Source organism: Eschrichtius robustus, chromosome 4 (assembly GCF_028021215.1).
Source record: "Eschrichtius robustus isolate mEscRob2 chromosome 4, mEscRob2.pri, whole genome shotgun sequence".
Lineage (NCBI taxonomy): Eukaryota > Metazoa > Chordata > Mammalia > Artiodactyla > Eschrichtiidae > Eschrichtius > Eschrichtius robustus.
The window spans coordinates 151,110,786-151,134,194 of NC_090827.1; the positions used below are offsets into that span (position 1 = coordinate 151,110,786).

Sequence of the window (23,409 nt, forward strand, 5' to 3'; positions counted from 1 at the left end):
TGTATTTTTAAGAAGTGAGCTAAAAAGGAAGGAAAACCAACCCTAACACGAAGAGCAGATACAGACGCGTCCGCCGGGAGAAGTAATTCGCGTGAACCTGGGGCACATCTGCCGACTGGCGGCCCTCAGTGGCACACATCTAAGGAGAGGGGGCCACGGCTGGGCCTCTGGGCCCTGCAGGCTCCTGCCTCATCCGGGCCACCGCCAGGCCCGCTGGAAGGGACACGGGCAGGAAGGCCCCGGCCAGGACGTCCGTCCTAGGAGGAGGAAAAGCAGGACTGACGTCCAGAGCATCCAGAGTGGAAACGTGGGTGTCCACAGACCCGCTCGCATCTTATGCAAACATGCTGGCCTTCCGGAAGTTTCTGCCAGACCTCAGGTCCTCCCTCACACGTGGATGTGCGGACCAACTGACCGTGCTAGTGGGGGCGGGGGGCGGTCTGGACCAGAAGTGCTGGCCAGACAGTCCACGCAGGCCAGCTGACCCCAGATGCTTCCAGAAGCCCCGCCTGGTGAGGTGGGGCCGGAGGAAGCACCTCCACTCCGTGGGTTTTAGGAGGAGATGCCTGGGGGCGGCAACCACAGGCACAGCCAGGCCCGCCGCCAGCCCAGGCCCCAGCCGCCCCGGCCTGCCCGTCACCTCCTCCTTCTTCTGGTCGGCCTTCTGCTTCTTCTCCTGCACCACCTGCTGCCGCGCCAGGACGGCCTCCTCGTGGCTGAGCTTCCCCTGCAGCCTCCGGCACTCGCCTGTGGCCAGCTGCTCCTCCCGGTCCTTTGCCTGCATCTTCCTCTGCCACCTGAGGAACTCGGAGAGGTCCCCGGCCCCGTCCACGAGCTTATCCACCCTGGGGAGAGAAGGCAAGAGGCGGGGCTGGGGGTCTCCTGTGGTGGGGCTGCATGGGCCACCAGGAGGCCACAGTTCCCCTGGGGGCAGTGGCCTTCACAGGCGTGGGCCGCCCTCTACCAGCACCAGTCACCCGCTCCACGCCCTGTCCACCCGTCCCGGTCCTGTGCGTCCGCCCTCCAGCCACATCTCCACCCCCATCCACTCGTTTGTGGCCCACCCGTCTGTCCATCCGCCACCCCTGCCCACCTGTGTGTCTGTCCATCCTCTCATCCATCTGGTCAGCCACCCAAGCTCCCACCCACAGCCCAACTCTTGGGGTAAGTGCAGGGGTCTGCAGCCCTGGTGGTGGGGGAGGGAGCACCAGAAAGGGCTCCCAGGAGGAGGTGACCCCTCAGGGAGCTTCGGGGTGGGCCAGGCTTCTGCTCAGCCTCCTCCTACCCAGTCCATCTCCCTCACTGAGTGCAGATTATCTCCCTAGGATGCAGCTGTGACCCTGACACTGGCCTCCTTGGGTCCCACCCACCCCCCAAACCCGCCTCTGCAGGACTGCAGCGGCCAGGCGCCGCCCCCTCTTGAGCTCCCGGAGGGGAGGGGAGGCCAAGCAGCTGCCACCCACCTCTGCAGCTCTCTCTCCACCTGCCGCTGGTATAAAGCCCCTTCTCGCAGGATGGCAGCAGTGTTCAGCTTGACCGGGGAGGCGTCGTTGGGCTGCAGGAGAGAGTAGGGCCTGCTGTGACGGCGGAGGGGAGCCTCGGAGCAGCAAGTGCCCCTCCGCCCTCCTGCCCTCCACACCTGCCCCCTCCCCGGCGCTTCCTTCTGCCTCAAGGGCGGGGCTGTCCTCAGGGGAAGAGGCCCGGAGGTGGGTCCCCAGGGGGAGGGGCCTGGAGCCATTGCCCCGAGCCCACCCTGACGACGGTCAGGAGCACCGCTCACCCTGTAGAAGGTCAGTTTCGGAGCCTTGACGATTCGAGGTGGAAATCGGAGCCGCAGCTTCTTCTTGGAGTCCTATGGGGGTCAGGGACTGGCACCTGTGCCCACAAGGTGCCCCCAAACACACCCCGGCTGAGCGGGGGGCCCTGCACCCCTGGGAGGCCTGGCCCACTCCCCTCTGTCCTATCTCCAGCTGCCCATCCATGCGTTCCAGCCCAGCCCGCCCGCTGCACTGGGTTCCCTGCAGCACCTCTGCCCTCCAAGGCCGTCCAGCCACCCAGGCAGGGGCAGGGAAGATGCAGAGCCTGCCGGGCCGGGGACCGCAGCTCCTAGTCGGGGGGCTGGAGCCTCTGGGCTCGGGGGGCCTTCTCCTCCACTGCCCCCGGGGCCGGCCCCCAGGACCTTTCCTGGGCTGCTCCCTGCCCAGCCCGCTGCTGCCCTGCAGACACCCTCAGGGTGGGCACCACACCCACGGTGGGCGAGCAGCGGGTAGAGCTCCCCACCGCAGGACCTCAGCCCTCACACCGCGGGGCCTGCTGCTACTCTGTGGGGTGCCCACTCTCCTGGACTGCCCCAACTGCTTGGGGGGCTCACCTCGGCCGCCCAGGCGGGTCCAGGGCGGGGGGGCCGGGCCAGCTCCTCCTGAGCGAGCGCCGCTCAGCATAGACCCAGAACGGGCCCTCCCTGTCCTGCTCCCTGACTTTCTTTATTGACAAACACACCCTGGGGTTTTCCTTACAGAAATACCAAGCGCTCAGTATGGAAAATCTGGAGACACCCAGGGAAGGAGCCGATGCACCTGCCCGCTCGGGCCGCGCTCAGCCTGGCGGCACGGGGCCCCGCCCCTCCGTGGCCCTCCAAGTGTGGCCGCTGCCGTGGCACAGGGAGGGACGTGTCTACGACGTGAGGGGAGGCCGCCGGGAAGACCGGCCAGGCTGTGGGTGTGCTGGCGTTACCTCCACCGGGGGCTCCCCGCGGGACCTGGGCCCCGCGCACCGCGTCTCCTCAACGCTGGCCCGTAGCAGGAGCTCCTGCGCACAGAGACAGCCGCTCCAGCCCGCCGGCCACCACGGGTGTCCCCGGGCCGCAAAGGCACGGGCCAGCTCCCCGCTCCTCCCCGTCCTCCCCAGCTGCCTTTCGCCCCTGACGCCCACACCGGGGTCTCTGTGTACAGGGGGCCCACCTCGGCTTTCCGGCGATTATATCTCTTGGTCATCTCCAGGAGCCGCTGCTCCTTGGGCGGCCGGTAGGTGCTCCTGGGGACCTGGTGGCGCGGTGGAAGGAAGGGCCCGTGGTGAGCCGCGGCACTTTGGAGGGGTGAGTAGAAGTGCCCGCTACATGTGGGTGAAGGAAGGTGCCAGGGCCAGGAGGGTGGACGGTGGTGCCCCCGCCAGGAGGAGCAGGGCTGAAAGGGAAGCCGCTGAGCTCTGACTGGGACCCGCTGGGTGCTGGTGGCCACCCGCGGAGGAGAGGGGAGGATGTCACGCCAGCAGCAAGAAGGAAGGTGGCCAGGCCCAGGGCCCAGGCCCAGCAGACGCTGGAGGGACAGGCAGAGGACGACTGGCCGTCTGGGGGTGGAGGAGGAGCGGCTGGGGGGACACATAGGGCTGAGTGTGTCACGGACCCCAGAAAAGTGAGCTGCCTGTGAAGGGGAGGGGCTGCAGCAGTAACACTGAGACAGCAGGGGGGCTCCTGGAGGGGAGCAGTGTCCACAGCGTGGGTGGGGCAGAGCCGCCTGGAAACTCCTGAACTCCAGACTCCTAACTCCGTGTCCCCTCCCCTGCACGTCTAATGTTCGTAGGAAACTCACCATGTCCAAACCTGAAACCCTCTCTGCCCCAAAACCCTCCCCTCCCCCAGCCTTGCTGACCCTGACTGCTGTCCATCCCTGGCCCACATCGAGGCCTTGGGGTCCTCCTCGGTGCCCTCCTCAACCCCTCTCGGTCTCTCACAGCCACGTTCACCTCAAAAACTGCCCACCTGCTTCAAGGCCACCCCTCACCTCCCTCCTCTGCCACCACAGCCAGAGGGACCCTGTGAGCCCATATCCTGTGTCTCTGCCCCCTGAACACCTCCCCTCCCATCCCCTCCTTCCCCTCCTGGCTGCCCCCTGACCCTTGGGGGAGGGATGGCACTGCCCCAGGGCCTTTGCACAGGCTTTGCTCTGTCTGATATGTTCTTCCCCCAGACAAACCCATGGCTCATTTGCTCACTTCTCATTCTTTACCTCATGGCGCTTCTCAGGAGGGCTTTCCTGGCCGTGCCATCCAGAACTCCATGCAGCCCCTCCAACACTCCTTTATCCCCTTTCCCTGAAGTATATTTTCTCCTCAGCATTTTTCACCAACTAACACACCTTACATTTTACTTATCCTGTTTTTTCACTGGAACACATGCTCCATGAAGGCATAGTGCCTGGCACATACTGGGCATTCCATACACGTTTGTTGAATGAGTGAACTGGAAAGAGCCCTCAACCCAGGAGGCGAAGAGGGTCCTGGGCATGGAGCAGGGCAGGGAGTGTGGAGGGAACAAGCTTATGGTTCCAGCACAGACATCTGTGGACCCCAGGGAAGGAGACGGTCCACCAATATCTCACAGCTCATGCAGCTAAGGAGCAGGGCAGGGGATGGGAAGGGGCCAGGCAGAGAGGGAGAGAGATGCAGGTGGTAGAATGACATGAGATAAACACGCTTAGACCAGAGGACCTGGGGTCAGAAACGCTGAGGCTCCTACAGATTGGGTAACTGTGGGGTTGCTCAGCAACAAGGCCCATCCGTCATCCTTCTGTCCATCTGCCCATCCGTCCATCCATGTGATCATCCATTCACTCACCTACCCACCGTCCATCCATCATTCACCCACCTACCCACCCAACCACCCACCCATCCACCGTCCACCCGTAAACCCATCTACACATCCATCTCTTCATCCATCCATCATCCACTCATCCATCCATTTGTCCACCCATCCACTCATGCATTCTCCCACCTACCCACCCACCCACACATCCATCCATCCATCCATCCGACAGATATTTTCCAAGGGTCTGCTCTGAGCCAGGACTGTGCTAGGCACTGGGGATATGGGAAAAATAAGATGGATGAGGTCTGATAAAAGGGACAGATAATAAATGACCCACAGATTACTAAACAACTCTAAAATCTAATTGATGCCATGAAGAAAAGGATCTGGGTCAATGAGAAGGAAATTAAGAGAGACCTGATAGGCGAGGGGTTCATGGAAGGCCTCTCTGGGCAGAGAATGTAACGAGACCTGGCAGGTGGTGGGAGTGGTCTGGGACCTCGGGACCTCCCGGCACTACTCCCTTACCCTCCATATAGTGCTTAGTTCTTCTGGGGAACCAGATTGGTTCTGGGAAGCTGAGTCCATCCCAGATGCTCAGCGTAGAGCCCATGACCGGTCAGAACGTTACACTCCCAGTCATGGTGATCAGTTCAAGGGTAGACATGCAACCTAAGTTGGTCTCATCATACTTTCACAGAATTCTGGGCCCTACGTGTCCTCTCATGCCCTGGATGATGCAGTGTGGGTGTGAGGCCTGATGTTTTGCTACAATGAGGGAAGTTAGCCCAAAGATAAAGTTGACCCTTGGAGGGGACTAGGACAAGAGAGTCACAGAGAAGCAGCTCTAGAACCCTGATCAAACTATGCCTGAAGCCTATCCTACTTCAGCCATGAGAGCCAGCTGGCTCTCTATTGTCTAAGCCAGACTGAGCTGTTTTTTTCTGTTACTTGTAATACAAAGCATCCTGACCAACAGAAGTCAGCAAGGCAGGGGAGGGAGAGGTAGAGGAAGAGGCCCTAGGCAGATGGGATAGACAGGCAGAGGCCCTGAGGCGCGGACAAGCCTGCAAGATAGGGTCACCCCCGCAGCCCGAGGAGTAGAGACCAAGACCTAAACATGCACATACACAGCGGGGAGAGAGCGGTACACTGCCACAGGGTTAAAAGTGGGCTCCGAGTGCCAAGTGCAGACAGGCCTGCACCCCGCAGCCAACAGCTCCATTCCACGCCTACTGACCAGACCTCAGGAGGTGGAGCGCGGGAACCCACTCCACTGGGCAGGCTCTGGTTCAGCTGGGTTTCCCTCTCTGTGGGGTGAGATGGGGCTGGGGAGGGTGATCAAAGGCTCCTGCTCTGGTCCAGGCACCTCAGCCCTAGAACAGCCCAGCCCCACTGGCCCACACGATCCACTCTCCCTGCCTGGACACCCTAAGCCCACTGCGATCAGCCACACTTACTGGTCTGGTCTTGGCCACCACGGGGACTGGCTCAGGCACTGGGATGGCGCGGGGCCTGGGGGCAGTCAGGTTGAACTCCTTGGGCTCTGTGACCTTGGCCTTGGTCTTTGGAAGAGGGGGCTGATTGGTCAACGCCCCCTGCAGCTGGTTGATCAGCTCCTGGACCTCCGGCTGCCACCTTGAAGGCAAAGGTGGGAGCAGCCACTCAGGGTGACTTCCTAAGCACGCCAACAAGGGGACAGCCCCTCGGGACCTGAAGGACCCCCGGGAGCTTGGGTCTGCCTGGGGGGGTGGGTAGCGGTGGGACCGACAGCTGCTCTTCACTCACGGGTGCCGGCTCCCAGCGATCCCCTAGCACGGAGGAGACTGAGGCCCAGCAGCATCATCGTCCTAGGTGGGGGGGCCGGGAGGATGGGGACAGGGCAGGTCCCCGCTGCAGGAATCCGGGGGCTCTGAGGACCAGAGGCGGCTGGGAAGTGGAGCTAATCTGGTCCCCAGCAGGTGGCACAGGGGGAGGAAGCCAGGAGCAGGGAGCAGGCTGGTGATTCAAAAGGAAGGTCCCTGGAGCTGTGCCAGCGGCAGGGGGAGCGGGGCTTCGGGAGGGGGACGGGGCAGGGGAGAGTCTCAGAGTCTCGAGGTGGGGGGACCCCGGATCAGGGGTTTGGGAAGGGCCCTACTGGGCTGCCCCAAAGTCTGGGCTCCCTCCGTGCCTCCGTTCCCTGGGTGGGCACAGCCCACCATCGCCCACCTGGGTGGTGTCCCCTCCTGCAGGGCTCCCCTGGGAAGACAGCTTGGTTTGAACTGCTCCCGCCCCAGCCTGAGGACCAAGGTCACCAGGGGGAGGAAGGGCATGTCTGAGGGCCAACAGGGAGTGGGGTCTCAGGAGGGGCAGTGGGGGAAGGGACAGGTCCTTGATAGGGCTGGTCGCAGAGCGGGCGGGGAAGGCTGCATATGGGGTGGTGGACAGGGACGCAGGGCCCCGCAGGCCCAGGTGACTGGTGGCAGCCCTGCGGACAGGCAGCGAGTCCAGCCTGGCGGGGACAAGGACGTCCCCCTGGTGAAGGAGTAGCTTTGGGGGACACCCCGCTGCCCAGGGCCAGGGCCTCCTCTCCCACACGAGGGGCTTCCACCTTCCCGGGGCCCCCGGCCTCCCACACGTAGCTGGCACCTCAGGGGTCTGCTTGTGCCAGAGCCCTCTGTCTACCTGTCCCCAGCAAGATAAGGTGGCTCCCCCAGCCCCGTCAGAAGGGAAACAACTGGAGGGGGCAGCTGCACCCTGGCCCTAGCAGGCCTCTCCCCAGAGACCACTGAGCTGGCCCTCTGCCTGGGGGTCCTGGCCTGTACCAGCAAAACCAGCATGGGCCGGAGCCTGTCAAGGGAGAGGCAGGGCAAGGCAGAGGGCAGCTCTGGGGTGCCAGGCCCAGGAGTGGCACTCTGGGGGCAGCTGGGGAAGAGATGTGGGCCTGAGCCCACCGGGGGCTGTTGCTGCCTCAGCTCCCCGCCCCACGTCCGCCCCTGCGTTCCTGGACCAGGGCCGGACCAGCAGGGTCCCTGCAGGGTCCCTGCAGCAAGGTGGCACCGGCACAGCGCCCTGCTCAGCCAGTGGGCTCCAGAGCAGAAGGGGCCAGCTCCCCGCCCCCCGATCCAGCTGGTCCTAAAGCCACTCTGGGCGTCAGGCCCTGCTGGCCATTGGCTGGCTGCCCGCGTGGGCGCCCCATCCCCCCTGCACCGGGTCGCGGCCCTGTGCTGCCCACCTCATCAGGGGGTCGATCCAGTGCTCCTTCACGTGGGTGGTCTCGTAGATGAGGCTCCACTCATCCTTGATCCATGAGCCCAGGTTCAAGGGGTTGAAGAGGAACCCAAGGAACTGAGGGAAGAGGGAGCCGTGGGCCCCAGGTGCCTCCACAGGGAGAGTCAGGGCCGAGGGGACAGGTGTGGCCATCGCCCCACGAGGGGACCTCGGCCCACAGCAGGCAGGCGGCCCCACCCCGCTCGTCCCCTCCTGCTGGGCTGGGGGAGCTGCCCCTCACTCGCCGGGGCTCCGCCTGAGCCAGTGGGTCCCTGCCTGCCATGGGCCCCTGGGCTCCAACCCCTCGCACCCTCTGTGGACCTGGGCCGACTCCCAGCGGGCTGGAGAAGCCTGTCCGCCCCTCTCTGGTTGAGCGGCTGCTGGGGCAGTAAAGGCCGCACGTGGGGCCCGGTGGGCCGAGCAGGCGCCCCTGCAGCCGTGGTGAACTCGAGCGGCTGAGCCAGGGGGTAGCGGTGGGCTAGGGCAGGGTCTCTGGTCCCCACGGCTGCCTCCCCAGGGGGGCCGCTGCCCCACAGCCACGTGCTCACCTCCCACCTCCCCTCAGGCCTCCCTGCCCTTCTTCACGGGGCAGCAGCCAGGTGTCCTTCTAGAGCCTTCCACAGCTTCCCACTTGGCAGCCTGGCCCCTGCTCACCCCACCCCACCCCAGGGGCCTCTCCTCAGCTTCCCCGCCCTACCCCGCTCAGTCCCCCCACCTCTCTCCCACCCACTCTTTCAGCCTTGCTCCCACTTCCTGTCAGAAGGAGGCAGTCAGCCCCCTGTAGCTGGGCCCTGGGGTCTCTGCACTCCCCGCTCCCAGCCCCCCTGTAGTTGGGCCCTGGGGTCTCTGCACTCCCCCTCCCAGCCCCCTGTAGTTGGGCCCTGGGGTCTCTGCACTCCCCATCCCAGCCCCCCCTGTAGTTGGGCCCTGGGGTCTCTGCACTCCCCATCCCAGCCCCCCCTGTAGTTGGGCCCTGGGGTCTCTGCACTCCCCCTCCCAGCCCCTTGTAGTTGGGCCCTGGGGTCTCTGCACTCCCCATCCCAGCCAACCCCTCCATCCCCAAGCCCCCTCCTCCCACGCAGTGCAGCTGGTCTGTTGACCCCCACCTGGGGACATACTGCCCCCCGCCCTGGGGCTAGGGCCCTCCTAAAGGGGGCCTCCTTCTCTCCAGGGGTGCGGTGGAGGCAGTCCCCCCAGGGAACGGGCTGGAACGGGGGTGGGCTGCCAGGTGGGTTCCCTGGCCGTCCAGAGGATTCCAGCATGTGAGTGTGAGCGTCCTTGGAGGGAGCAGGATGGCCAGCGCCCCTCCAGGTGCCGTCCCAGGGCCAGTCCCCCTCGAATGTCCACATCCAGCACTGTCTCCCAAGGAGACCACGGCCAAGGCTGCCCAAGCACCAGCTCATCTGACCACAGTGGTGGCAGCACCCGGGTGTGGTCTGGGGGGTTCCCTGGGCAGCCGTCCTGTCCCCAACAGCTTGCTCCCTGTCTTCGAACCCGAGGCGGGCGGACCCTAATGGGACTGGCTTTGTGGGGATTGGGGCGTGAGGTGTGGGCCGAGGGAGGAGGGCCCTGATGGGTGCCGCACCCCCTCCTGCAGCTCCCAGCTCCTTTGGGAGCGTGAACGGGCCGTTTCCATGAACCTTCTCCCAGAAACTCTCCAGGGAGATAAATGCCCAGGAACCTGCACTGGAGGCACTGCGCTGGCTGAGAGCCGCTCTCCATGGGCTCTGCAGGCCCTGCAGGCCAAGGCGGGGTGGGGCTGGTCCACCACTGCAAATTGACACGTGGGCCCCTTGCTCAACAATTGCTAAGAATTTCAAGACTCTGACAGCACAGCATGAACCAAGTGCAGGCGCTCTAGCCGGGAAGCTGGCCCTGGGCAGTCTCCAAAGATCTCTCAGAAAATGCTGTCATAAAAATAAAGCCCTTGGGACTTCCCTGGTGGTGCAGTGGTTAAGAATCCGCCTGCCAATGCAGGGAACACGGGTTCGAGCCCTGGTCCGGGAAGATCCCACATGCTGCGGAGCAGCTAAGCCTGTGCGCCACAACTACTGAGCCTGCGCTCTAGAGCCCACGTGCCACAACTACTGAGCCCAAGTGCCACAACTACTGAAGCCCGCACGCCTAGAGCCCGTGCTCCGCAACAAGAGAAGCCACCGCAATGAGAAGCCCGCGCACCGCAACGAAGAGTAGCCCCTGCTCGCCGCAACCAGAGAAAGCCCGCGTGCAGCAAAGAAGACCCAAGGCAGCCAAAAATAAATAAATAAATTTATAAAAAAAAAAAATGAAGCCCTTGCTTAAGATAACTATGCAAATATTTACCCACTGTGAATTGCTTATGTTTATACGTAAATAGGAAAACAGTCATTAAAAATAACATGCTGGGCTTCCCTGGTGGCGCAGTGGTTGGGAATCTGCCTGCCAATGAAGGGGACACGGGTTCCAGCCCTGGTCTGGGAGGATCCCACATGCCGCGGAGCAGCTAGGCCCATGAGCCACAGTTGCTGAGCCTGCGCGTCTGGAGCCTGTGCTCCGCAACAAGAGAGGCCGCGATAGTGAGAGGCCCGCGCACCGCGGTGAGGAGTGGCCCCCGCTTGCCGCAACTGGAGAAAGCCCTCGCACAGAAACGAAGACCCAACACAGCCATAAATAAATAAATAAATAAATTTAAAATAAATGTGATTTGAATAAAATATAAAATCTGGTTTAAAAAAACAAACAAACAAACAAACAAAAAAACATGCTGCCTCAGGTTACCTGCTGGGGGAGGGTGCAGATCTCTGGGGCCTGTGGTCCTGGCAAGTGTCACTGCTCCAGGTTTCCCCTTCCCCAGGCGGGGGCAGTGGGAAGGCTTCTACCCCACCCTGCCTGAGCTGCCCCTGCAGAGCTTGCAGCCTCCTTCCAGAGAGGCCCCAAAGCACTCCTGGGGCCTGAGCTCTCCCCGCTCTTCTCCAGGGAGTCCCTGTCCTGGTCTGGTGACTGTGTGTCGCCCCCCCCCCACACCCCCCACCCCCTGCCAAGCCAAGTAAGGAGGAGCGAGCCAACGGTTGACAGCCTGGTCCAAGAACTGGCTCTGCCGCTCATGTGCTGTGTGACGTTGGGCAAGTTACCGAACCTCTCTGTGCCTCAGTTTCTTCAACTGTGGGATGAATGCCCGTAGGAGTGACCTTATCCGGTAATTGTGAGGGTGAAGCAAGAGCTGCTTGCGGAGGAAGCCGGGCCCACAGCAAATGCTTTGTGGGCGTAGCCGGCAGAGGGCAGGACCCTCAGGCTCATTCATGGTCCTGCTGGCCCCAAGGCCCGGGAGTCCTAGGCTTTCTACACAAGGAAACAGGCAGCCACAGGAGTGGTCCTGGGCAGGGCAAGGGGGTGGGCTCCTGCAGGCTCCCTCTCGAAGGGTACCAGTCCTCAGACCCGCTCAGAAATGCTCCCTCGGCCCTGCAAAGCTGCACAGCCCCTCTTGGAGGAAGGAGAGGCTGCCCTGGGCCTGGAGCTTGGTCACGAGTCAGAGGAGCCCGAGAAGGTTCCAGAGGCCCGGACTGAACAGGCAAGGACTCCCTGTCGTGACTAGCAGCTAGCATCCAGCAGCTACCACCCACCGGACCATGAGGAACGGAAACCAAATTCCCCGGGCACAAAAAGAGCACGTTCGCAGCAAAGAGAGGGTGTGGGTTCGTTTTAAACACAGAACAAACCCAGCAGTTTCTTTCGTTGAAGTGAGCCAGAAAGGTAAGAGGTCAGCGCCAGATGGGGCAGACCTTTGACCCTGGGTTTAAGAATAGAACTTGGGGCAGGTGGGGCTAACCTTGCACACCTTGTGGACGGGTTGGGACTTCATGATGCTACAGAAGAGCTGAAAGCCGAGCTCCTCCAGCTGGAAAGTGGCCAGGTAGCAGATCACTAAGGAGAGAGGGTGCAAGAGCGGGGAGGAGGACATGGGGGTCCCTGCCCTGGGCCCCCGGCGTTTGACCCTGGTGGAGTCAGCCGGAGGCTAAGGGCCCGACAGGTGCACTGCAGGTGCAGCGAACTGAGCTGAAGGCACCCGCCTCCATCAGGGCGTGTGACCAGAGGCAAGCGCTCCATCTGGGCCCACGTGAAAATAACCTGATACAACAGTACAAATGACGTCATCTCATACGGGGGGGCGGGGGGGGCGCCGTCGCTGTCAAGGGTCTGCGGCTGACAAGGAGGCCAGGGCCTGGCCCGCAGGGACCCATGGGCCCCCCACCGTGGCTGGCCACGGGCACCTACCCTCAAAGAGGCTGTAATCGGCCCACAGGCAGAGCCGGCCGTCCTGCACGTAGAAGGCGTCCACCACGACGGTCAGCAGCTTCCGGTACTCGAGGCACCCGGACAGAACTTCCATGATGAACGCCTGCTCCTGGGGGCTCAGGGTCTGGAGGAGAAACAGCTCGGGAGGGGGCCGCCGGCCAAGCCAGGGGAGAGGGCAGCCGCCTCCCGATGTGGGGGTCCCCAGTGCCCCCTGGAGCAGTGGGCAGCGCCCCAGCCGCCAGGAACACTGACCCTCGGACCCTGCAGGTCCTCCCCCAGGAATAGGTCCCGCCGGCTCTCCTGGGTGGTGACAGTGCGGTGGGGCAAAGACGGAAATAAACACGGAAAATGACCCCGAAGGAAAAGTCCTGTGTGACTCCGGTCATATGAGGCCCCTAGAGGATTCAAATTCCCAGGACAGAAAGTAGAAGGGGGGGCGCCGGGGTAGGGGGAGAGGGTGGGGAGCTGTTGTTTAATGTGGACAGAGTTTCAGTTTGTGAAGGTGAGAAGGTTCTGGAGACGGACGGTGGTGATGTTCACACGTGAATGTACTTAATGCCATTGAATTGTACACTTGAGAACAGTTAAGATGGTAAATTTTATGTCATGTGTATTTTACCGCAATAAAAAAAAAAAACGAAAAACCAAGCAAGGAAAATCTCTGGGGGAGGGAATTAGTGTTTGTGGAGACTGACTTTTTTCCACTTACTCTTTGGAATATTGTGGGGTTTGTGACCTGTGTGTGTCACGTGTTACCTATTCAAAAAACCAGTTAAGTTTTTGACAATAAGAAAAAAAGAACGTCTAATGTTGCCAATGCAGCAATGAGGAGGGCTGGTGGTATGGTGTTGGTGAGTCTTTCCCGAAAGCAATCTGGAAACATGTTTAAGAGCCTTGTATTTTCCATACACTTTAATCCAGTAACCACACTTCTGGGAATCTAAGGAAACCAGACAAAAAGCAGAAAATATCCATGTACAAGCAGCTCAGGGCAGTGGTACGTGCAGTGGTTGAAAGTATTAACAGCCTAAACATCAACACAGGGAATCAGATACGATCTCTTCGTATTGTGGGTGAGTAGGACGCACCCATTACAATGATGTTTCTGGAAAACTTATAGTAAGATGACAAAATACTTAATACCGTGTAAAACTGAAAATGCAGACCAGGATCCCAACAGATGTAAAACACATCAAAATAAACTCTCGCTAGCAGTATCATTCCCCTCCTCCCCCCAAATTTTTTTGGACAACCTATTAGATAAATTTTGGCATTCCCTTGCTTTATTTTGAATTTTTTATTATCAATGAAATTTTCATACGTTTACTGGACATTTATTTGTATTTCTCTCCTGTGAATTATCAATTTATATCCTTGGTTAACCTTTTTTATTTGGATAATATTTTTAGGAGCCCTTTGCATATTGAGGGAATTAACATGGTCATTAGTGTGATCGTTATTTGTCATAAGCTTGTAATTTTCCTTTTAACTTTGTGTAAAACATTTTTTAGCATATAGAGCGTAGAGGTTTTTACTTTGTTTTCTTTTTTTTTGGCTGCGCCATGTGGCATGTGGGATTTTAGTTCCCCAACCAGGGGTCAAACCTGTGCCCCCTGTATTGGGAGCACAGAGTCTTAACCACTGGACCACCAGGGACGTCCCAATTTTACTTTGTTTTGAGGTCAAATCTACCTTTTCCTCTGTGATTTCTTCCCTTGTCTTCATGCTAAGAAAACAACAGAGTAATGAGATCATCTGAGGGGCCTTGGACGAGCCCAGGCCCTCGGGGAGCCCCAGACCCCACGCGTGTGAGCGGGGTGGCTGGATGCCGGGGGGCAGACAGCATCATTCTCACGCCCTCCCAGTCTCCGCACCACAGGGGCTGAAAGCCTGAGAGCCGCCTTCTCCAGCCGCTTCTGGGGGTGGTTCTGGGCACAGTTGGGTTCTGCTGGTGAGACATACTTGCAGGAGGGATGGGAGGCGAGAGGGGTGACGTTCCCCTCCTCCCTCGGCAGGGACCGGGCCCCGACATTGACTCAGCCGCCCTTCCAGTGCCCCGAGTGGCTTCTGGGCTCCTGCGAGGACCCCATCTGATCCGGGGTATTGACGTCCTCCTACGACCTGACCTCCGACCTCCGACCTCCGCTCCTGGGCTCCTCTTCCTCTTCTCCATTATCTGCACTTGTCCCCTGGGTGAACTCACCCGCTGTCAAGGCTGACACGTGCTGATTTCAAATGTGCGCCAGTGCGGGCCGGGCCGGCTCTCCCTGGACTTCGGAAAGTGCTGTCTGCTCCTGTTCCACCTCCCTGCTTGGGTGTCTGACCCCATGGGCTTTGCCCAGACCTGCCCTCCCCCGCCTTCCCGGCTCCGTAAACACAATGCCTTGCTCCACCGTTCAGACCAAGCCCTTGATGCCCACCCCACCATCCCATCCCTCGGCTCCGGCTATGGGGTCCCAGCTGCTCTCCCGCTTCTCCTGCTGCCCCTCCTCAGTGTATTTTCAACCCGCCAGCCGCCAAGCAATTCTTTGTAAAATGAAAATCAGATCATGTCTGTCCTTCCGGAGAACCCTCCAGAAAAAGAGTACTTAAAAGGGCCGGCAAGGCCCAGCTCCCTCTGAGGCCCCCCCGCCCCTGCCTCTGCCTCATCCTGGCTCCACTCCAGCCACGCTGGCTGCCCTCTGTTTCTCCAACACGCGGGATGTCTCCTCAGGGCCTCCGCGCTGGCTGTCCCCTCTGCCTGCAGTGCTCTTCCCTGCACACTTGCTCCCCGACTCCCATCAGGTCTTTGCTCAGATGTCACCTGACCCGGGAGGCATCCCTCACCACCCCTCAGGGTCAGACACGGCCTGGCCCCCTCAGCTGGCAGCGCACACCGGGATTATTGCCCCTTCCCTGATGGAATGTCATCTGGGCGCTCAAGAGGGAGGGAGTGGAGCGCCCTGCCTCCGTGGGAGGCCGTGGGGACCCCGTGACGTCCCAGTGCAGGCCGGGCACGGAGTGGATGCTCTTCCCCGCGGAGCACAGCCAGGAGGGGGAGGTGGGGGGCTCTTGCTCGGGGTCAGCTCTGGTCTCAGCAACCAGGATCCTGCCTCATTTTCCCTCTCAGGCTCCTCTAACCCCTGGGCTGTGTCCACACCAGAGGGCCTGAGCCCCAGCTGGGCCCCAGTCCCCGCTTTTAACTTACTGCACTGGTGAAAGGAAGCCCAGGGGGCCCGGAACAGGCAGCTCGGAAAGCAGTGCGTCAGCAGGGCTGGCACGGAGGACGCCCTGAGTCAGCGCTGCCCGGGCTGAGGCTGCATGACACCGTGGGATGCCAGCCTGCAGCCTCCCCGGCCTCCCAGGCTCAGACAACAGCAGCTCCACTTCTCGTTCACTTGAACGTCTGTGTTTGGGGGTGTGAATGTGTATTCTTAATACGGCCAGAGCCTTGAGCCTGCGGCTACAGGATGCCATCTGCCCGCGGTGAGGAGGTCAGGCAGGGCTGCACTGGCCCAGGGGTCTGGGAAGGTGGGGAGCCAGGCGGGACCTGACACTCTGGCCCACATGCCAGGTCTTCTCCGCCGGGAAGGTCAGGCCAGCAGGTCACAGAGAGGAGACCGAGGCCCAGAGGTGACACGCAGGTCAGAGGGCACTGAGTCCTAGACCAGGTCCTCCTGGCCAGGCTAGCACAGAAGGCAGGGTGAGGCCTGGACCCCACTGAGAAGGCCCCAGTACGGAGCCGGCCCCGAATCCTGGGCCAGCCTCGGTCACTGAGGCCAGAGGGCTACCACCCAAGGGCATCTGAGTTCCTGATACACTCTTGGGCCTTGGTCAAGTTCAGCGCTCCTGAGTCTGGGGACCGGGGCAGGTTCCGGGGAGAGCAGCAAGTGCTCCGATAAGGGTCTCATGGGCAGTCCTGGGGAGGGGCTGGGCTGTGGGCAGGGGAAGCAGAGGCCCACAGCCCGCCGGCTCTTCACAACCTGTAGTGCTTCCTACGAGAGATCCTCAGAGTTCACAGGCCCAGCTTGTCTGCTGGAGCCACAGGGAAAGGACAGAGCTAGACCAGGGGCCGGGGCCGGGACGCTGCTTTTACTGCAACCCAGGGTTTGAAATTCACATCACCAATACACAGGGCCTCCTGCTAATCAGCGATGCAAAGACCGAAGTCAGAAAAGTAGGCAGAGGAAATTGAGGCTGCCAGATGCCCACACAAGCCCTTCTCCCTTTCTTCCTGCCTTACAGGAGAAAGCTGTCTCGTTGGAAGAGGCAATGTGCCCAGCTAAAACTTTTCCGGGCCCCTAGCTGATGTGGCACATGGCTCCAATCAATGAGATCTGATGGCAAATTGCTAGGTGTGGCCTCCAAGAAAGCTCCTTGAAAGTTAGGGAGATTCAGCTGGTGCCTGCCTTATACTGTTTGCCTTTCTCCTCTTCTCTCTGGGATATGGATGCAATGCTGGAGTAGGGCAGCCATTTTGCAACTACAAGGCAAAGGGTACATTCTAAGGATGGATAAGCAGACAGGAAGGAGAATGAGATCCTAATGGCACCACAGAGCTGCTGAACCCATCCTGGACTGCCTATGTGCAGACTGCTTCTTATGTGAGCAAATATACCTCTAATTTCTTTAAGCCACTGCTTTCCTGGTGTTGTTATAGCCAAACACTGTTTCCAAACAGACACAGGTCCAAGCGATAGTCCAGAGAAAGAAATACTCATGAAAATATAACAGGAGAGGGACTACCCTCGTGGCTCAGTGGTTAAGAATCCGCCTGCCAATGCAGGGGACACAGGTTCGAGCCCTGGTCCGGGAAGATCCCACATGCCGTGGAGCAACTAAGCCCATGCGCCACAACCACTGAGCCTGCGCTCTAGAGCCCGCGAGCCACAACTACTGAAGTCCACGCGCCTAGAGCCCGTGCTCTGCAACAAGAGAAGCCACCGCAATGAGAAGCCCACGCACCACAACAAAGAGTAGCCCCCGCTCGCCCCAACTAGAGAAAGCCTGCACACAGCAACGAAGACCCAACACAGCCAAAAATAAATAAATTAAATAAATAAATAAATAAATAACCTGTAATGAAAGTATGGGTTTTGTCTTTATATATATATATATATATATACACACACACAAACACACACACACACATATATATATATATATATAAAACAGGAAAAATGCTGATTATAACTACACCAACTGCCTTTTCCCACCTATTTGGTTGGCAAAGATAACATTTGCTAGCACGCTACGTAAGCAAGCCATAGGGGAACAAGCACTCCCCACCTGCCAGGTAGAGTGTCAACGCGGAGGTCTCTGTGGAGGGTCAACTGGAAAGATCTTTTGCAATCATGAGGGCCAATACTCTCGCACGTGTGTTTTCTGGGACTTGACCCTGGGCGCGTCTGCCCAGGTGCAGCGGGACAAGTGGGCCAGTCTGTCCCACGGCGATTTGCAACAGTAAAGGACTGGAAACAGCCATGATCCCGTCCACGGGGGACGGCTGTGACGGTTCTGGCACAGCCAGACAGAAGGATGCTTATGGCTTCACGATAAGAACGTGGAACAGTCCCCGGGATATCTCGTTAAGTGAAAAAGGCAAAGGGCAGGACTGTGTTACAATGCACTACCGTTTTGAAAAAGATTTTAAAAATACATATATAATTATATATAACTTTTAAACGTAAAATTTATAGCTTAAACAAAATTTTTCCAGATCTATTATCTATGCAAGACAGGCCTGGACTGTCTCTGGAAGGAACCACAGGTCACTGGTCTCCTGGGAGGGGTGGTGTGGGAGCGAGACCCCCAATGGATACCATTTTGAACATTTTGGGTTTTGGATCTTTGATGTCAACATATAAGGTATTTAAAAAAATATATTAAAATAAAAAATATTTCCTGAGCCCAGGTTTTCTCTGACACTACGGACTAGAAAGTGAAACAAGGCTTTCTGGTACTTGGCCACTGCCACCCCCCCACCCTGGCCCTTCTCTCAGGAACCTGGGCTGGTGTTTCCAGGATCCACCCACTCCTGCTTTTCCCCCAACCTCTTGCACAAGCCCATTCCGGTTTCCCCGCCCACCTCCCCCCACCCCTTTCCCTCGGGCTGCGGAACTGGCCTTTCCCCACCCCTGCCTCACCCCCAGACTGTCTGACTGACCAGCTGCAGGGCACTTCTCCTGCCAGCCCATTTCGTTCCCCTGCTCAGCGCTCACCTGCCCTCCTGCCCACTGTTTGCTGAGTGGCCGGATCTCCTTCTCCCCCCTCCTCCCACCCCCAGGGAATCTCTCTCAAAGCCAGACCCTTCTGCGAGGGCTACTCAGACCTCATGGGCTTTCTGGGTACCCCAAGCTGACTGCTGTGCCTATCCCACCCCACCCCTGCCCTGCAGGCCCGGGCAGTTCTCTGGACGTTCCTACGCCCAAGCTGGTGGTCCTGGTGCCTGAGCCGTGGTGCTGGGTAGCCCGGAGGAGTGACGCCCACCAGGCTCCATCCCCCTTATAGCTGGTGCACTAATGAAATGACACTTGTTCCAAAGAGACATTAACCAGTGGGGATGGGCAAAGCCTGGGGCAGGAGGGAGGCAGGGTGGGAAGCACCTCCTCCCTCCTGTTCCCCACTGAGGACCGGGCGCTGGCTGGCAGCAGTGCCTTGTCGCTGGTGCCACCCCCTCCTGCCCTCTGTCCTTTCTCCAGCTCCAGGCCCCCAGCCAGGTCCACAGTGCTGTTCCCAGACGTCAGGCCACTTCTGTTTCTACAACCACTCTGCAGACTGGCATCTGGAGAGGCTGCTTCCCACACCTTAGCCCCCCTCGTGCATGGTGCTGCTGATGGAGAACTTTCCCTCAATGGTAAATGGATCCCTTTCTGATCTTAGACCAGATCTTCTCCCACTGACATATGTTCTCTGTGCAGAAATGCCATCGGGACCGTGCCCGAGGGAACCCCTGTCCGAGGGCTGGGACGCTGCTCTGTGTGTGTGTGTGTGTGTGTCTGTGTCAGGGGAGGGGTTCCCAGGCTTCAGTCTAGAGAGGGAGAGTCACCACACCCTGTCCCCAGTCTGCAAATCCTTGGACTTTTCCCTATCTTGAGATTATTAATTATATCTGCAAAGATGGTGTCTCAAAATAAGGTCACATTCACAGGTAACCGGGGTGAGGACATCAACATTTCTTTTTGGGGGACCCAGCTGAATCCACAGCCCTGCCCTTCCCCGGACTCTCTGCCAGTGGGTCTATGTACTGTGTAATTCTCTGCCAGGTGGCAGTCTTGAGCCCTGGCCTAACAAGAGCGGTGTACTGCACCAATTTTCTGCCAGCTGGAAGTAAAGGTACGTTGTCCAAACTGGGTCAGTTTCCAGTGTACCATTCCACTTGGACTTAGGATGGCTTTCTGAAAGGATGTAAAAGACAGGTGCATCTGTAAAAGAAGCTGCTTCTCCATCCGTCCAGCATAGGCACATCTCAAAGACGCAGATGGCCCCCTTGGAAGACTCATGGCACCGCTGGGTTGGGGGCCGAGCTGGTGTGGTGCCTCCCTCCCCACGGCCTTGCACACGTCTGTCATCATGCCATGGCTCACCGGTGACAACTAGGACTCATTTACTATTAATAATCCATTGGATGTGGTAAAAAAAATCCCCAAACTACTTTGTTTTTTTTTTTTTTTGGCTGTGCCGCGCGGCTTGTGGGATCTTAGTTCCCTGACCAGGGATCGAACCTGTGACCCCTGCAGTGGAAGCACAGAGTCCTAACCACTGGAGCACCAGAGAATTCCCATCCCAAACTATTTGTTGTAACAAACCCACTTTCAGTAATTATTCTGGAGAAATCAGGACATTAACTTTACCACTTTTGCTGAGCGGTAAGGGATACCTTGCAGGGCCTGGGGGGCCGGGGCTGGGGACAGAGGGCAGGACACCAAGGAGGCTTGCTGGAAATGGAGGGTGAGAAACGTGGGTGACACAGGGAACTGGAGTAGAGAGGTCTTTTTCTTAGGATGAGGGAATGTATAGCAGCTGTGGGTGACGGGAAAGACCCACTGAGGGGAGTGAGGCCGGACAGATAGAAGGAGTAGCCAAAGGGGCCGGGCCTGCAGTGGGGAGGGGCAGGCCGGCCGGGATGGCGCTGCGCTGAGCTGTGCAAGGCCAGCTCAGACTGGGAAAGAGCAGGACTGTGGATGGGCCTGGCCTTGGCTGTTTTCATCATTCCCCCAAAATGCTTAGGGTCTCAGGGGAGAGTTTGAGGAGGGGGAGCAGAGACTTGGGGGAGGGAGGTACAGCCCACGCCCCAGTCCTTGCTGACTGCCAGGCTCCAGCCGGCAGAGACATTCTTTTCTGAATGACACAGGGGAGCAGGGACTGGGGCAGCGGTCCTCAGCTTTCTCTTGTGAGAGAGGCTTTGGTTTCCAGACGCCCTGGCTCTGCGTGCACTGCCAGGGCCCTGCCCCCCATCCTCCCAACCAGGTTTTCCAGCTGCTGCCCCACAAGGCGGCTGACGGAGAAAGGGAAGGTGGGTCTGTCTGTGGCACAGCAGAGGCCACGCCCCTGCAGGTGTATGGGGGTGGGGCCTGGCCACAGTCACATCCCAGGGCCAGCAAAGCAGCTCACAGGCCTTGTTAAGCAGAGTAAGGGAAGGCTGCAGCTGGCGATTCACCCCGTAAGACCCCAATTGCTCCTCCTTCCAGGGGGCGCGGCGAGGGGGATGGGGGCAGCAGGCCGAGTGGTAATCCCCGAGCGCTTCCCTGGGTGGACTTAGTCTCCTCTGGATGCCCCGTCCAACGGAGTCCACGGCCCGGAGTCCTGAAGGTGGCACCCCTGCAACGCGTGCCCCTGCTCCTGGCACCTGCCCTTGACGGACGGACAGATGTGGGGTCAAGTCACAGGGAGGCCTCCAAGGTGCTAGAGCGAGGACAGACCTGGGCCCAGAGACTTCAGCCTGGGGTCTCTCTGCATATGCTTGAAGTGGGGTGGGCTGTGGTAGGACAGGGACCCCCGGGGCACGGGAACAAGAGCCGAGTAGCTCTTCCAGGTGTGGCCCCTCTGCCCCACGCACATCCCTGCCCTGGGGGACGAAGATGTCCCCCAGTGGAGGGTGCTGAGCCGAGGTGCCTGCGAGGCTGACTCCCATCCACCTTCAGCCGAGGATGGGACGACCCCACAGACGCACCCCGAGTTACAGCGCCCATGTTCCCTTGTCACGACAGTAGTCAGATGCACATTCTGGGAGCTAGGAATGCCTCCTGAAGCAAAGAGGGGGTCCCATCCCTGAAGGGCACCCGAGATTCAGAGTGAGAGCTGATGTAAGCCTTTGGCTAGCTGGGAATCTCGCCTTGGGCCTCTCCTCGTGAAGGAAGGAAAGTGGCTGTTAGCAATGAGACTAAAAAGCTCCTGACAGGGCTTCCCTGGTGGCGCAGTGGTTAAGAATCCTCCTGCCAATGCACGGGACACAGGTTCGTTCCCTGGTCCGGGAAGATCCCACATGCCACGGAGCAACTAAGCCCGTGCACGACAACTACTGAGTCTGCGCTCTGGAGTCCGCGCGCCACAACTACTGAAGCCCGCGCGCCTAGAGCCCGTGCTCCGCAACAAGAGAAGTCACCGCAGTGAGAAGCCCACGCACCGCAACGAAGAGTAGCCCCCGCTCACCGCAACTAGAGAAAGCCCGCGCGCAGCAGCGAAGACCCAATGCAGCCAAAAATAAGTAAAATAAATAAATTTAAAAAAAAAAAAAAAAGCTCCTGACAGGTGTCACTGCTACGGCCTCCCCGTGAGCCCTGAGCCACCACTCGGACCCTACCTGCAGGGAGGTGGCTGCAGCCTCCAGGAACTGCTCGGGACTCTCCTTCTCAGGTTTAAATTGGTCCAGTAGCTTAATCACAGTTTCAAGGCATTTTCCATAGTAGGCCATCTTCCCAGGTGGGACCCTAAAAGCAAACCGTGCCAGGTCACGCCCTCCACGCACCCTGGGCTGTCAGCTCGGCAGGTGGCAAAGGATCTTCACCAAACTGACAGGAGGTCCACCAGGGAGCCTGGGACCTCGCAGGGCGAGGAGTGTTGGAGGGAAGTGGGGACCCTGGCGGGGGTAACCCCAGGCCCACTTCCTGGGCTGTGTCCCTGCAGGCCTTGGGGAGCCCGCCCCCAGGCTCCCACTCGCCCACAGCCCCAGCAGCCCTCTCTGCCCCGCCCCTGGAGGCTCCCTGGCTGCCCCACGTGCCCCCAAGCCCTCCAGCTGTGCATGGGTGGGGATGACCCCTGGGAGAGGCCAGGCCAGAGAGTGGAGGCACCTTGTGAGTCAGCCTGAGCGGCCCTCAGCCCACCTGGGGTTTGGTGGTGGATGACTCAGCAGGCCCTGCTCGGAGGGAGAGGGGGACCTAAACACAAAAGTTTGGGGCAAGGAGAATCCTCCGGTCACCACGTTCAATACCCCCAATTTAAAGATGAGGTAACCAGCACCCAGAGGGGATGCATAGCCGGTAAGTGGCCAGGCCTGAGCATTCCAGAAACAGACCAGCTTCAGGAGACTGGCTTGCTCAGAGCCCTTCTCTGGCAGACCCTGGAGAAGCCGCTTGGGGTGGGAATGGGACCCCAGGAAGTGGTTCTAACAGGTGACCCCCAAATTGTCCTCAGAGCAGGGTGGCCAAGCCCCCCAGGAGCTCCTCTCTCATCCTCCCTTGTTCCACGCTGACTGGGCAGCTTCCCTGGGTCACCGTGCTGCTGGCTTCTTGGGCCCCAGCTATTGGCAAAGCCAGGCTGCTAGTGCCCTGGGGACAGCAGGGGTACCTCTTCTCCACCCAACAGGCTGGAATAGCTCTGGATGGCAGCACCCAGACTGAGGCCCTCCAGGATGGAGACTGAGTGAAAAAACAAAAGCCACATACACTGACACTGGGGGTCACCAGTGAGATGGCCAATCCCAGACAATCACGGTCCACTGGGTGAGTCCCCCCTCCCCACCATCACTTGAAAGAGAACGAAGGCCAAATGCCACCAGACACTGCAGAGAGCCTCTGACACCAAACTTGGAAACAGAAACCAGCAAAAAAGGAAGTAGGAGAAAGCAGACAACATACACAGCAGGAAAAACCCGGAAACAAACAACTATACCACCTCTGAGAGATGGAGAGAGATACGGTATCCAAGAAACATCTGCAGGAAAAGAAAGAGTTCTTGGAAATTAAAATATGACAGCAGGACTAAAGATATAAATAGAAGAGGCAGAAGATAAAGCTGAGGAAATCTCCCTGAGAGCAGAAAAAGATGAAGATGTAGGAAGTAGGAGAAAAACACCAAGAAAATCGGGGAACCACTCCAAAAGATCTGAA

General features: G+C 59.3%; 1 protein-coding gene across 1 annotated transcript in view; it reads right to left on the minus strand.

The window, feature by feature from the left end:
• Positions 1-21,995, minus strand: part of CFAP99 (cilia and flagella associated protein 99) — a 36,370-nt gene extending 14,375 nt beyond the window's left edge. The window contains exons 1-10 of the mRNA XM_068543559.1: positions 21,885-21,995; positions 12,083-12,227; positions 11,637-11,731; positions 7,797-7,909; positions 6,043-6,220; positions 2,961-3,041; positions 2,734-2,808; positions 1,781-1,852; positions 1,464-1,555; positions 641-845 (exon numbers count right to left, since the gene is read on the minus strand). Coding sequence (XP_068399660.1) covers positions 641-845; positions 1,464-1,555; positions 1,781-1,852; positions 2,734-2,808; positions 2,961-3,041; positions 6,043-6,220; positions 7,797-7,909; positions 11,637-11,731; positions 12,083-12,227; positions 21,885-21,995 — 1,167 coding nt within the window. The remainder of the gene's footprint in view (positions 1-640; positions 846-1,463; positions 1,556-1,780; positions 1,853-2,733; positions 2,809-2,960; positions 3,042-6,042; positions 6,221-7,796; positions 7,910-11,636; positions 11,732-12,082; positions 12,228-21,884) is intronic.
• Between the last annotated feature and the right edge of the window lie 1,414 nt (positions 21,996-23,409).